Source organism: Oryctolagus cuniculus, chromosome 12 (assembly GCF_964237555.1).
Source record: "Oryctolagus cuniculus chromosome 12, mOryCun1.1, whole genome shotgun sequence".
Lineage (NCBI taxonomy): Eukaryota > Metazoa > Chordata > Mammalia > Lagomorpha > Leporidae > Oryctolagus > Oryctolagus cuniculus.
The window spans coordinates 51,925,289-51,939,535 of record NC_091443.1 but is presented as its reverse complement, the minus strand read 5'-3'; the positions used below and the strand labels follow the sequence as shown (position 1 = coordinate 51,939,535).

Here is a 14,247-nt window from a genome sequence, read left to right as displayed (position 1 = left end):
GAGCTGGCCTGGAAGAGGGGCAACCGGGACAGAATCTGGCGCCCCGACCGGGACTAGAACCTGGTGTGCTGGCGCCGCTAGGTGGAAGATTAGCCTATTGAGCCGTGGCGCCGGCCTCTTTCTTTTTTTTTTAAAGGTTTATTTATTTATTTGAAAGTCAGAGTTACACAGAGAGAGAAGTAGAGAGAGAGAGGTTTCCATCTGATGGTTCAATCCCCAATTGGCTGCAACGGCCGGAGCTGTGCTGATCTGAAGCCAGGAGCCAGGAACTTCTTCCAGGTCTCCCATGCGGGTGCAGGGGCCCAAGGACTTGGGCCATCTTCTACTGCTTTCCCAGGCCATAGCAGAGAGCTGGATCGGAAGTGGAACAGCCAGGACTAGAAGCGGTGCCCATATGGGATGCTGGTGCTTCAGGCCAGGGCATTAACCTGGTGCACCACAACGCTGGCCCCTCAGTTAATTTCTTAGATTCAAGTTTTTATAATATAAACAGAACATCTAGAAAGCAGGGTGAAGAACTAACCCAGTATCAGCTAGTAGGATTTTTTTTTTTTTACCATTTTGATGCTTTTTATTGTCTCATTTAACATCACATTGTACAGCTTTAATCAAATAATTACCTAACATCATACCTAATAATGTGCTTTAAGAACATAGAGATCAGCCTGCTAACTTTCATATTTAAGTGGTTTTTTTAAAGAAATACATATTCACAGGCCGGCACCTGCACTGCTAGCATCCATATGGGTACCAGTTTCAATCCTGGCTGCTCCATTTCCAATCCAGCTCACTGCTAATTGCCTGGCCCAAGTCTTTGCAGTCCTGTACCCACTTGGGAGACCTGGATGAAGCTCCTGATCCCTGGCTTTGGCCTGGCCCAGCCCTGGCCATTGTGGCCATTTGGAGAGTGAACCAGTGGATGGAAAAGCTCTCTATCTCTCCCTCTCTCTAACCCTGCCTTTCAAATAAATAAATGTTAAAAAATACATATTAGTTTAGAAATCTGACAGCTAGCAAAGAAAGTTAGACTCCATTTCTAGAAGTCTGAGGAAGAAAGGGAGGAGGAAACAGCTCAGGCATCCTTCAAATCAACGAAGGAAGCTTCTGGACAATTACCTGTCTCACCCTGGATGACCGTCTTTCTCCTTTCCTTGGTTTCTCATCATCAGATTCACCTTTCTCTTCAGAAACAGAGGAGCCTTTTCCTAGTAAGTGAAAGGAAATCAAGTCAGACTCATGACAGAAGTATTCATCCACAGTTTTCTAAAATGGTATTTCCTAAAATCCAAGCAATCATTGCATGAGCTGGTCAGTACATATCTTTGTTAATTTCTTTGACGTCTATACTCAAGAAAAGACTACATGTAATGCTCTCACGGTCAGGGTCTAGTGGTAATTCCTGTTGTGCATGTCTGGAATGTTTTCAATACCTGTCAATTCACATAAACTCAAATAAAAGTAAAATAACTTCTAAGGACTTCAAATTTCCAGTAGAGATGTGTAAATACAAGTAGACTTAAAAAGATTTATTTTTGTTTTATTGAAAGTCAGAGTTAAGAGAGAGAAAGAGATGGTTCGTCCATCTGCTGGTTTACTCTCCAAATGGCAGCAACAGCTAAAGCTGCGCCAGGCTGAAGCCAGGAGCCCAGAGCTTCTTCTGGGTCCTCCACATGAAGGACTTGGGTCATCTTCCACTGTTTTCCAGGCACATTAGGAGGGAGCTGGATTGGAAGTGGAGCTGCTAGGTCTGGAACCCAGCATCTGTGGGATGGAGGTGGCAGCTTAACCTGTTATGCCACAATGCCCTGCCCCAAGTACATATATGAACTTCTCCAAAGTCTTAATCTGAAGTCTTAAACTCAAGATCTCACTATGTTCTATGTCTTTTTTTTGGAAAGATTTTATTTATTTACTTGAGAGGTAGAGTTACAGACAGTGAGAGGGAGAGACAGAGAGAAAGATCTTCCTTCCATTGCTTCACTCCCCAAATGGCCACAACAGCTGGAGCTGCACCGATCCAAAGCCAGGAGGAGCCACGTACTTCCTCCTGGTCTCCCACACAGGTGCAGGGCCCAAGCACTTGGGCCATCCTCCACTGCCTTCCCAGGCCACAGCAGAGAACTGGACTGGAAGAGGGGCAACCAGGACTACAACTGGTGCCCATAAAGAATGCTGGTGCTGGAGGCAGAGGATCAACCTACTGTGCCACAGTGCCAGCCCCCTATGTCCTTTTTTAACACTGCCTATTGCTACTATTTGTTTTGACCAACACTTTGTAACTAAATATAAGATTCTATTTGTACACTGACAAAATCAAGAAATAAGTACTTAGATGATTGGTTTTCAAGTTCCCAGAAATCACTTCAAGCCACTTGGACAGGGCTTCAGAACTGCATCCTGTCAATTAGTTTTTTTTTTTTTTTTTTGGACAGGCAGAGTGGACAGTGAGAGAGAGAGAGACAGAGAGAAAGGTCTTCCTTTGCCGTTGGTTCACCCTCCAGTGGCCGCCACGGCTGGCATGCTGCGGCCAGTGCACCGCGCTGATCCGAAGCCAGGAGCCAGGTGCTTTCCTGGTCTCCCATGGGGTGCAGGGCCCAAGCACTTGGGCCATCCTCCACTGCACTCCTGGGCCACAGCAGAGAGCTGGCCTGGAAGAGGGGCAACCGGGACAGAATCCAGCACCCTGACCAGGACTAGAACCCGGTGTGCCGGCGCCGCAAGGTGGAGGATTAGCCTATTGAGCCACGGCACCGGCCAATTAGTTCTTATACATTAGAGCTCAAGGTGAGAGATTTTTTTTTTTTAAGGAAAAAAAAAAAAGTTAAAATAACCTGAAATCCAATCATCTCAAATAACAATTCCATGTAAAACTGGAAAAAATTTTCATTCATATTCCACAAATGTAGGTAACTATGGGTAAATCACTGAAGTAATATGGGTCGCAATATCTTGACTGAGAAAAAGGGATGGAACTAGATGACTTCTAAGTTTCCTACTAGCATTAAAGTATTACATTGGAGCAGGCATTGTAGCAGAGCAGGTTAAGCCACCATTGGGGATGCCTGTTTCCCATATAGAAGAGCCTAGGATCAAGTCCTGTCTCCCCTTGGGATCCAGCTTCCTGTTAATGTGCCTGGGAGGCAGTAGCTGATGGCCCAAGTACTTGAGTTCCTGAAACCCACATAGGAGACTCAGAGTTCCTGGCTCTGGGAGTTGGCCAGGACCAGCTCCGGCTAATATGGGCGTCTGAGAAATGAACCAGTAAATGGAAAATCCCTCTCCTTCCCTCCCTCTCTCCCTCCATCACTCTGCCTTTCAAATAAAGAACTAAATTTAAAAAATGCTGAAGCTCAAAATTAAAAATGTAGGAGCCAGTTAAGCCACCACTTGGGATGCCTCATCCCATATCATATCATGGTGGTCTGGGATCGAGTCCCAGGTATTCCAAACTTCCTATCCCAGCTTCATGCTAATGTGCCTGGGAGGCAGCACATGATGGCCTCATTTTTTTTTTTTTTTAAATTTTATTTACTTGAAAGACAGAGTTACAGAGAGGTAGAGATACAGAGATAGAGAGAGAGAGAGACAGAGACAGAGACAGAGAGAGAGAGGTCTTCATCTGCTGGTTCACTTCCCAGATAGCTGCAATGGCCAGAGCTGCGCTGATCTGAAGCCAGGAGCCAGGAGCTTCTTCCGAGTCTCCCATGATGGTGCAGGGGCCCAAGGACTTGGGCCATCTTCTACTGCTTTCCCAGGCCATAGCAGAGAGCTGGATTGGAAGGAGAGCAGCCAGGACTCGAACCATATGGGATGATGGCACTGCGGACCGGGGCTTTAACTCACTGCGCCATAGGTCCGGCTCCCAATGGCCCCATTCTTATGTTCCTACCACCCACATGGGAGACCAAGATGGATCCTGGGTCCTGGCTTCAGCCTAGTCTAGTCTTGGCTGTTACAAGCATGTGGGGAGCGAAGCAGTGGATGGAAAATCCTTTTGGTCTTTCTTGCTCTGTTTCTCCTGCTGTCACTCTGCCTTTCAAATACATAACAATTTTTTTTAAAAGAGCATAGATTATTATATTCCAGATACTCAGTCAGCTAGATTGAGCTCAATTTTAGTACAGTACAAAAAATTTAAATGATCCACAAAATCAAATAGAACATTAATAGTATTTAAGCTGGTGTAAAGCAGATGATCAACTCTAACTCAAGATCTTCTCTCTTCTTACTTCTATATCTCAACAAGCTAAAGTGAACTAAGTTTTGCTTCTGTAATTTAAATCCCCCCCCCAAAAAAAACCCCAACATGAAACTGGTAAATGAACTAGAAAATGACATGCATTTTGAAAAATTTTATAATCACTTGATTTACAGGTCCTCTGAATGAATATTAATATTAGTTGAGTGAATAAAGACTTGTATTAGGGCTTATATACCGGATCTGCGTATTGGGCTGGAATCCTTAACAGACATCTGAAGATAAGATATTAGTGCAGTGGATATAATAATTTCATAATTTTTAGCACCTGGAATAGGTAAAACTATAAAATCAGTAAAACCGAAAGATTTGTTATATGAATTTTTAGGCAAAGTTCCTAGCAAGTAATAAGGAAAAGAAGCTGCTTTATCTCAGTTTAAATGAAAAGGAAAAAAGAAGAATGTATAAGGTTGGCTAGGGATAAATGTGCTAAGTAAGGTCAGATGTGTTGTAATTTCAAAATGAGGGGGCAGGCATTTGACACAGTGGTGAAGATTCCACTTGAGATGCCCACATCCCATATCAGAGTGCCTGACTCAACTGTTTGGCTCTGCTTCTAATTTCAGCTTCCTGCTAATATGCCACTCATGTAGGAGACCTGGATTGAGTTCTGGGCTGTTGGCTTTGGTGTGGCCCAGACCTGGTTGTTGTGGCCATTTGGGAGAGTAAACTGGGTTCAAGTCCCGGCGGGTAGAAGATATCTCTTTCTCTGTTTCTCCCTTTTTCTCTTCACTCTGCCTTTCAAATAAATAAACAAACCTTTAGAAAACAAAAATAATGGGAAACAATGCCTAGAAACTGAGCATTTTGGTTAAAGGTGGAGCCAATACTGATAATGGGCTAACAAATGTATTTAGTCAAGAAACAAGTCAGAGTGAGTTTAAGATTCCCAAGATCCCAAAGTCCAAGACCTTCAGGAGAAAGAACAGGTGCTGCCAGTCCGTACAGGATGAATTACAGTAAAAGAATGTGTAGTGGCCAATAAGGAAAGTAGCCTCTTTATTCCACATAAATCCCTGAGCAAGATTTGTAGTACCCAAATGGGGCAGCTAAAGATCATAGTAAAGCCTGTGGCCAGAGGGTATCCTTAGGTAATAAATAGCAGGAATTAAGAGAACAAAGACCTACGGCCGGCACCGCGGCTCACTAGGCTAATCCTCCGCCTAGCGGCGCCGGCACACCGGGTTCTAGTCCCTGTCGGGGCGCTGGATTCTGTCCCGGTTGCCCCTCTTCCAGGCCAGCTCTCTGCTATGGCCCAGGAGTGCAGTGGAGGATGGCCCAGGTGCTTGGGCCCTGCACCCCATGGGAGACCAGGAAAAGCACCTGGCTCCTGGCTCCTGGCTTCGGATCAGCGCGGTGCGCCGGCCGCGGCGGCCATTGGAGGGTGAACCAACGGCAAAGGAAGACCTTTCTCTCTGTCTCTCTCTCTCACTGTCCACTCTGCCTGTCAAAAAAAAAAAAAAAAAAAAAAAAAAAAAAAAAAAAAAAAAAGAGAGAACAAAGACCTGGCAGTGAAGCCAAACCTAAATCTGACTCAGGTTAGCCCTACTAGAAGTATTCAACATTTCTCTAAAATCTCACATCCAGATTTAATATGAGTAAAGGAATGAGGGTTACATGCTCTGTAAGCCAAGGGCTGGCTAAGATCATCTGTGGCTATGTTTTTGTTATAGAATCAATATTTTGAATATCCATTATTAAACTATTTTTATATTTTCCTAGAATGAGCTCTTTTTCAAAAAGTTAACTTAGGGAGATAAGGATTTTTATACACAGTTAAGATTATAGAAGGGACTCTAAGAAAACTTCTGACAATGAGGGATGGACTGATTCCCAACATCTTAGAAGAAAAATTTGAAGAAAGTAGTAGGGAGATAAGCTGGGAGGCAGGGGCAGGTGTTTGGCACAGTGGTTTAAGACAGTACCTGGGATATCTGCATCCCAGATCAGACTGCCTGGGTTCAAGTTCTGGCTCCATCTCTCATTTCAGCTTGCTAAAGTACACCCTGGGAAGCAACAGGTAATGGTTTAAGTGATTCAGTCCTTGCCACTCATGTGGGAGACCCAGATTGAGTTTCCAGCTCCCAAAAGAGGCCAAAGTTTGAAAAAATGAAGTTCATGGGAAATACATATTGTAAGGAAAAAATCTGGGGCTGGCACTGCAGGTTAAGCCACAACCTGTGCAGCTGGCATCCTATACGGGCAAAAGTTTGATTCTCAACTGCTCCACTTCCCATGCAGCTCCCTGCACCTGGGAAACTAGCAGAGGAAGGCCCAAGTGCTTGGGCCCCTGCACCCACAAGGGAGATCTGGATGAAGCTCCTGGCTTCAGCCTGGCCCAGCCCTGTTCATTGTGGCCATTTGGGGTGTGAATCAGGGGACGGAAGAACTTTCTGTTTCCCTCTCTCCCTCTCTGTAACTCTGCCTTTCAAATAAATAAACTTAAAAAAAAAATTTTTTTTTCAAAAATTAAATAAAGTCAACAGGAAAATTCATGGAGGGATTCATAGAAAATTCTCCCTTTCTATTTGGGATTTTGTCTTTAGCACCTAAGTAAGAGACTGCTGGAATAGAAGCCAAAGATCCTCCTGATGGATATAAAACTAGAGAACTATTCCTGTAGTTTGCCATCCATAAACTGAATTGGTCTATGAAACCATTCAGGAATCTTTTTAAAAATCGAGTCCCAGAACTCAAGATTCCCTAAGATTTCTGGGGTAGCTCCCAGGAATTCATAATTCTCAAAAAAATTTCCTCATGTGGTACTAGTGATTAACAAAATGTTTCAAGAGATACTACTTTAATTAAAATCTTGTTATTAAAGCGAGAACACAAAACATCTATAGCCAACAACTAAGCTGCCACTGCAGTGGGTACCTAGCCTGTGGCAGACTGACATCTAGGGATGTCAGACCTCGAGGCAAACACCGGGTATTAACCCTGATCTGATTCATTACTGACAGAACTCTGTATCACCACTTCATTTAGGACCTGGAACAAATTCTGTACCACACCTACCATAAGACGTACATCCCAGCCGAGATCACAGGGAGGAAAGTTTATGGCATAAAATACAAATAGAAGAGCACTTAAGGTAACTGTTAGGTGTCCTTTACAATCTGCTACATTCATATTCTCTAATTCAGTTTTCATTTCTTTTTTGTTTTATCTTCGGGTATTTTTTCCTTCATCAATTACAGTCACAGGTGGAATCCTGCTAATGACATACAGCACTAAAGAAAACGGGCTACCCTCACTCTTAATCTTTATGTTTGAAACCTTGTTTCTAGGGACCAGCGCTGTGGCATAGAGGGTAAAGCCACTGCCTGCAGTTTCGGCATCCCATGTGGGTGCCAGTTTGAGTCTCAGCTGCCCCTCTTCAATTCCAGCTCTCTGCTATGGCCTGGGAAAGCAGTAGATGGCCCAAGTGCTTGGGTCCCTGCACCTGCATGGGAGACCTGGAAGAAGCTCCTGGCTCCTGGCTTTAATTCAGCACAGCTCTGGCTATTGCAGCCAATTGGGGAGTGAACCAGTGAATGGAAGACCTTTCTCTCTCTCTGCCTCTCCTTCTCTCTCTGTGTAACTCTTTCAAATAAATAAATAAATTTTTTTTTAAATTTAAAAATGAAACCTTATTTCTATTTCAGGATCCATTTTCACTAAAAACTACATTAAGAACTGAGAGCCCGTCTTTTTCTAAAAGGAGTAGTCCTTATCAAATCATGGTCCTATTAAGAATTTTCAATGATTCCCTTATTACTTTAAATATTTTTTTTAGGACCGGCACCATGGCTCACTTGGTTAATCCTCCGCCTGTGGTGCCGGCATCCCATATGGGCGCAGGGTTCTAGTCCCGGTTGCCCCTCTTCTAGTCCAGCTCTCTGTTGTGGCCCGGGAGGGCAGTGGAGGATGGCCCAAGTGCTTGGGCCCCTGTACCAGCATAGGAGACCAGGAGAAAGCACCTGGCTCCTGGCTTCCAATCGGCGCAGCGCTGGCCGTAGCGGCCATTTGGGGAGTGAACCAATGGAAGGAAGACCTTTCTCTCTGTCTCTCTCACTGTCTATAACTCTACCTATCAAATTAAATATATATATATGTGTATATATATATTTTTTTAAAGATTTTATTTATTTGAGAGGTAGAGTTACAGACAGTGAGAGGAAGACAAAGGCTTTCCACCCTCTGGTTCACTCCCCAAATGGCCACAATGGCCAGAGCTAAGCTGATCCAAAGCCAGGAGCCAAGAGCTTCTTCTCAGTCTCCCACATGGGTGCTGTGGCCCAAGTGCTTGGGCTATCTTCCACTGCTTTCCCAGGCCACAGCAGAGCTGGATTGGAAGTGGAGCAGCCCCTCTGTGCTTGAATATACAAGTGTCTGTATGTGTCCCTCCTTGTGATTCTTTCGTGTCTATTCTCAGAAGAGGAATTCCTATGTTATATGGTAATTCCATCTGTAATTTTTAGATGCATCATGATTATGTTTTTCACACCAATTACAGCATATTACATTTTTCTAGCAATGCACAGTGGTTCCAATTAATTATCATTCTTGCTAACATTTTTTTGTTATTTTGATAATATTGAGACTAATGACTGGGAAGTAGTTTTGTTTTACATTTCCCTGTTTATTAGCACTAATTCTGATTTCTTGAAGAAATGTCTATTCAGGTCCTTTACCAATTTTTAAATTTATTTTTGGTGTTTCCAAGTTGTAGGAGTTCTCTCTATAGCCTCTATGTTAATCTCTTATCAGATATGTGATCGTAAATGCTGTCATTCTGTGTTAGCCAATTCACTTTTGATTATGTCATTGATATATGATTTTTTTTTTGTTTAAGTTTTGAAGTCCAACGTGTCTGTATGTTTCCTTTGTTGTCTTGCTTTTGGTGATTGTTTAAATTAATATTTAAATTAAATGTAATAAAGTTTCCTTCAATGTACCAAAAAAAAAAAAAAAAAAAAAAAAAAAGTGGAGCAGCCGGGACTGGCACCTATAACGGGATGCCAGCACTGCAGGTAGATATTAACCTACTGCATCACTTCACAGGCCCAACTTTAAATAATTTAAAAAAATAAAAAATCTCATACTTACTGGCTTGGCATTTATAACATTATCCCAATCTATCTTTTATTTATTTCATCTACTTGAAAGGCAGAACAGAGAGACAGAAAAACAGTCTTCTATCTGCTGGCTCATTCCTCAAATCTACCACCTCCCAATCTAGCTTTTATTTATTTTTTTCCTTTGATTGTTTTTAAAGATTTATTTATTTATTTGAAAGGCACAGTTACAGAGAGGCAGAGGCAGAGAGAGAGACAGAGAGGTCTTCCATCCGATGGTTCACTCCCCAAATGGCCTCCCAAAATGGCCGCAATAGCCGGAGCTGTGCCTATCCGAAGCCAGGAGCCAGGAGCTTCTTCCGGGTCTCCCACGTGGGTGCAGGGGCCCAAGGACACCTTCTACTGCTTTCCCAGGCCATAGCAGGGAGTTGGATCAGAAGTGGAGCAGCCGGGTCTCGAACTAGCACCCATATGGGATGCTGGCGCTTCAAGCCAGGGCGTTAACCCACTGTGCCACAGTGCTGGCCCCCCAGTCTACCTTTTAAATTCCTTCTAGGGATCAGTGCAGTGGCATAGCAGGTTGGTTAAGCCTCTACCTGCAGTGCCAGCATCCCATATGGGTGCCGGTTCAATTCTCGACTGTTCCACTTCTGATCCAGCTCCCTGCTGATGCGCCTGGGAAAGCAGTGGAAGATGGCCCAAGCTCTTGGGCCCCTACACCCATGTGGGAGACCCAGAAGAAGCTCCTGGTTTGGACTGGCCCAGCTCTGACTGTTGTGGCCATTTGGGGAGAGAACCAGTGGATGGAAGATCTCTCTCTGTCTCTCCCTCTATAATTTTGCCTCTCAAATAAATAAATAAAATCTTTTCCTAAAAACTGATTCTGAGTATTCTCGAATATGAAACACTTCCCTCTAGTTAGATTAGTCTACCATTTCTCCTTTATTTTTTATTAATTTTTTGACATGCAGAGTGGACAGTGAGAGAGACAGAGACAGAGAGAAAGGTCTTCCTTTGCCGTTGGTTCACCCTCCAATGGCTGCCGTGGCCAGCGTGCTGTGGCTGGTGCACCACGCTGATCCGATGGCAGGAGCCAAGTACTTATCCTGGTCTCCCATGAGGTGCAGGGCCCAAGCACTTGGGCCATCCTCCATTGCACTCCCTGGCCACAGCAGAGAGCTGGCCTGGAAGAGGGGCAACCGGGACAGAATCTGGCGCCCCGACCGGGACTAGAACCTGGTGTGCTGGCGCCGCAAGGCGGAGGATTAGCCTAGTGAGCCGCGGCGCCAGCCTCCACTTCTCCTTTAAAAATATTACATTCATGGCCGGCGCCGTGGCTCACTAGGCTAATCCTCCGCCTAGCGGCGCCGGCACACCGGGTTCTAGTCCCGGTCGGGGCGCCGGATTCTGTCCTGGTTGCCCCTCTTCCAGGCCAGCCCTCTGCTGTGGCCAGGGAGTGCAGTGGAGGATGGTCCAGGTGCTTGGGCCCTGCACCCCATGGGGAGACCAGGAAAAGAACCTGGCTCCTGGCTCCTGCCATCGGATCAGCGCGGTGCGCCGGCCGCAGCGCGCCGGCCGCGGCGGCCATTGGAGGGTGAACCAACGGCAAAAGGAAGACCTTTCTCTCTGTCTCTCTCTCTCACTGTCCACTCTGCCTGTCAAAAAAAAAAAAAAAAAAAAATTACATTCACTGTAGGTGTTGTGGTACCGTGGATTAAGCCATCACTTGGGATTCCATGCTGGAGTAATAATTCAAACAAGTCCTCGCTGCTCTGCTTATGATTCAGCTTTTGCTGATGCAACCTGGGAGGCAGCATATGATGGCTCAAGTGCTTGGGCCCCTGCCACCCAAAAGGGAGACGTGGATAGAGTTCTGGGCTCCTGGCTTCAGCCTGACCCAGCCCTGGCTCTTGTGGGCACTTGGAGAATGAACCCATAGATGGAAGATCTGTCTCTTTCAAATAAATAAAAAAAAATTATATAAAAAAAAAAATCTGTATTTTGAAGGGCTAGCATTGTGGCATAGCAGGTTAAGCCACAGCCTCCAACACCAGCATCCCACATGGATGCTAGTTCAATTCCCAGCTGCTCTACTTCCAATCTAGCTCCCTGTTAATGTGCCTGGGAAAGCAGCAGCAGATGACCCAAGTGCTTGGGCCCCTGTACCCACGTGTGAGACTTATCTGAAGCTCCTGGCTCCTGGCTTCGGCCTGGCCTGGTTCAGCCCTAGCCATTGCAGCTACTTGGGGGGTAAACTGGTGAATGAAAGATTTCTCTTTCTCTCTCTCTCTCTCTAATTCTGACCTTCAAATAAATAAATAGATCTTTTTAAGAAAAAATAATTTTTTTGGCTGCTTTTTATTTGAGAAGAAATACTGACCATTTATAGAAGAGTTTTTCTAGGATGGGTAGTTAAGTCACTACTTGGGATATCCATATCCCATACCAGAGTACCTTGTTTAAGTCCCTGCTTTTTTGCTTCCAATTTAGCTTCCTGTTAATGCAAACCCTGGGAGGCAGCAGGTGATGGGTACTTGGGTCCCTGCCACCCACTCAGGAGACCTGGACTGAGTTCCCAAAACCTGGCTTTGTCCTGGCTGTCACAGGCATTTAGAGAGTAAACCAGAGGATGAGAGATTTTTCTCTGCCATTCAAAAAGATAGAGGTGCTTTCCTTTCTCTCCCAGCTTTACAAGTAGGGAGAAGAAGATTGCTAAGAGTAAGAAAAGAGGTCCCTAAAGAACTAATAACTCCACAGTTAGATAGTATTAATTAAAAAGTTTCTAAAAGTTTTCCTCTAGGTCCAAGACTCAGATGAAGAAACACTCTTATATTGAGCAAACTAGGACCTTAAAATTAGACTCAAGGGTCCTCCAAATGTCCTAGCCTTTCAGGAAATTTCTCTCCCACCATTCAATAGATCCTAAAAAATCTATTTTCATAAAGAAATTCTGTATTAGTTCTAACAGCTGGAAACTTCAAGACATTCGATACACTGATAAGGGCAGATACTACTTATGATTTAGCCAAAAGGCTGAGAAGCGATAACACATTCTAAAAATACTGAATATAGAAGGGTGGAAGGGACTCCACTAACAATAATGACTCAGAACACTTGTAATTTATCTACCTGTTGCTCACATGCCCTGAAATACACTGTCTTAGACGGTGTATCTTAGCTTTCTTTATGGACTTCTGCTTGAGACACTATGCAAAATAAAATGCTTATTGTGTATTATAGCGTGAAAACGTTAACTGTTGAACCTGAACCAATCACACATACCAGGTTAGAGCTCTGAATATTATACTCTACACTGCCTTACACAGCATTTAGCACAACTGATTAACCATGTAATTAAGTAACATCCATCTCCTCACTGGACTTTAAGTTTCCCTGGACAGACTTATCTTTTTCTCTGATATATTCCTGGAATCTAGCACATACCTGGTATAAAATATGCACTCAATAAAAATCTGCTGAATGAATTAAGAAACTGCAGCCCTGATGCCTAATTTGGGAAGATGACAGAATGTCATCACATAATATATACAACTCATGAAGAGATCAAAGAGAGTTGTGACTGTTGCTAAACAGAGTTTGAAGAGGTTGAAGAAGTAGGATGAGAATCATATCACTTCACCAAATATTGAGAAGGTAACAACACAGATAGGTGAAAGCAGATTTCAAAAAAGGATATAATTTCCATGAAAAACAAATGACAAATTATCAATGCCACAGAATTTCCCTGGAACTTTCATGGAGGCTTAGCATGAAAGGAGGCCTAACTACCTCCCCCCACCAACTACGCAGGATTGACAAAACAGCGCAGTGGGGAGGGAGATACGTACTGGGCGAATGTCTGCTGAGTTCCAGCTCTGGTCTCTCCAAGCTGCTCTGAAAGTCAGGAGGCAGCAGGGAAGCCACTCCCTCAGGATGGATCATCTCGTCCTCCGACTCAGCTGAAGCTTCTGCAAAGTATAGATTGGGTCGGGGCAGGGAGGGAGTGAAGGGCTCAGCACATGGGAATATGCAGAGGCACGAAGGAAATCGGGCACAGTCACAGACAGACACACACTAAAAAGAGCACCGTATATAAAGAACAAACTCCCTAGAATTAAGCTCTGCCTCATCTAACTGGCAGCTTCATTTACTTATAATGTTTCCTGTTGGCAGGAATCCTGTTCCAACAAGACAGTCAAATTAAGTGTCCTCTTTCCTGACAAAAGCAAATAGGAACTCACTTGGCACCATAAACTAACAACAAATAAGTGGTAGTCTTAGCCTGATTTATTCCTAAAATTGCCTAGTGAGGTCTCTCTACTTGGTGACTGGGAAAGAATATAGAAGTTCGCCTTAGCAGTGACGATCTGGGCTTACCTTCAAGTTCTGCAGCTTCTCGAGCTTCACGTTCCAGACGCTGCCTAAGTAGCTCCTGCTGCTTTTCCAGATACTGCTTTATGAAACTGTTCTGGCTCATTTCCTCGCCAATCTATGTAGAATAAATGGGAAAAGGTCTAGGAAGGCAAACCAGGAATACACCAGAAAGAAAATTCTATGGAGCAAAGCTCTACTCCCTTATAGCTGGACCCAAGAAAGAAAACCAAAATGCTGGAAGGTCCTTTTCTAAACTAATCCTATAGTGAGGACCAAAATAAATAGCCTTGTGAGTCATAAAAGTGAAGAACTGCACATAACTTTTAAATTAAAATTTTAAATTAAAAATCACAACCAAAGATGTTGCTGTACAAATAACTTAAAAAAGAAATAAAACTCCTGTAATTACGCCTTCTTTATACTTTATTTATATTTCTTTATACTTTATTTATATTTTTAGCTAATATAGAACATTATCTAAAGCTAATCTGAAGTCTCCTTTCAGTCACAGTACAACTGAAAGGACAAAAAAATTGGCAACTCCTCCAAAATGTC

At 43.9% G+C, this 14,247-nt stretch overlaps 1 protein-coding gene across 4 annotated transcripts in view; it reads right to left on the bottom strand.

Annotated features, from left to right (window-relative positions):
• Nucleotides 1-14,247, bottom strand: part of ACIN1 (apoptotic chromatin condensation inducer 1) — a 37,012-nt gene that overhangs the window by 19,623 nt on the left and 3,142 nt on the right. For 3 of the 4 annotated variants that reach the window (XM_008269360.4, XM_051822648.2, XM_017348198.3), the window contains exons 3-5: nucleotides 13,696-13,807; nucleotides 13,167-13,286; nucleotides 1,117-1,205 (exon numbers count right to left, since the gene is read on the bottom strand). In XM_008269360.4, coding sequence (XP_008267582.3) covers nucleotides 1,117-1,205; nucleotides 13,167-13,286; nucleotides 13,696-13,807 — 321 coding nt within the window. The remainder of the gene's footprint in view (nucleotides 1-1,116; nucleotides 1,206-13,166; nucleotides 13,287-13,695; nucleotides 13,808-14,247) is intronic. The other variant, XM_070053883.1, reaches the window with a different exon arrangement.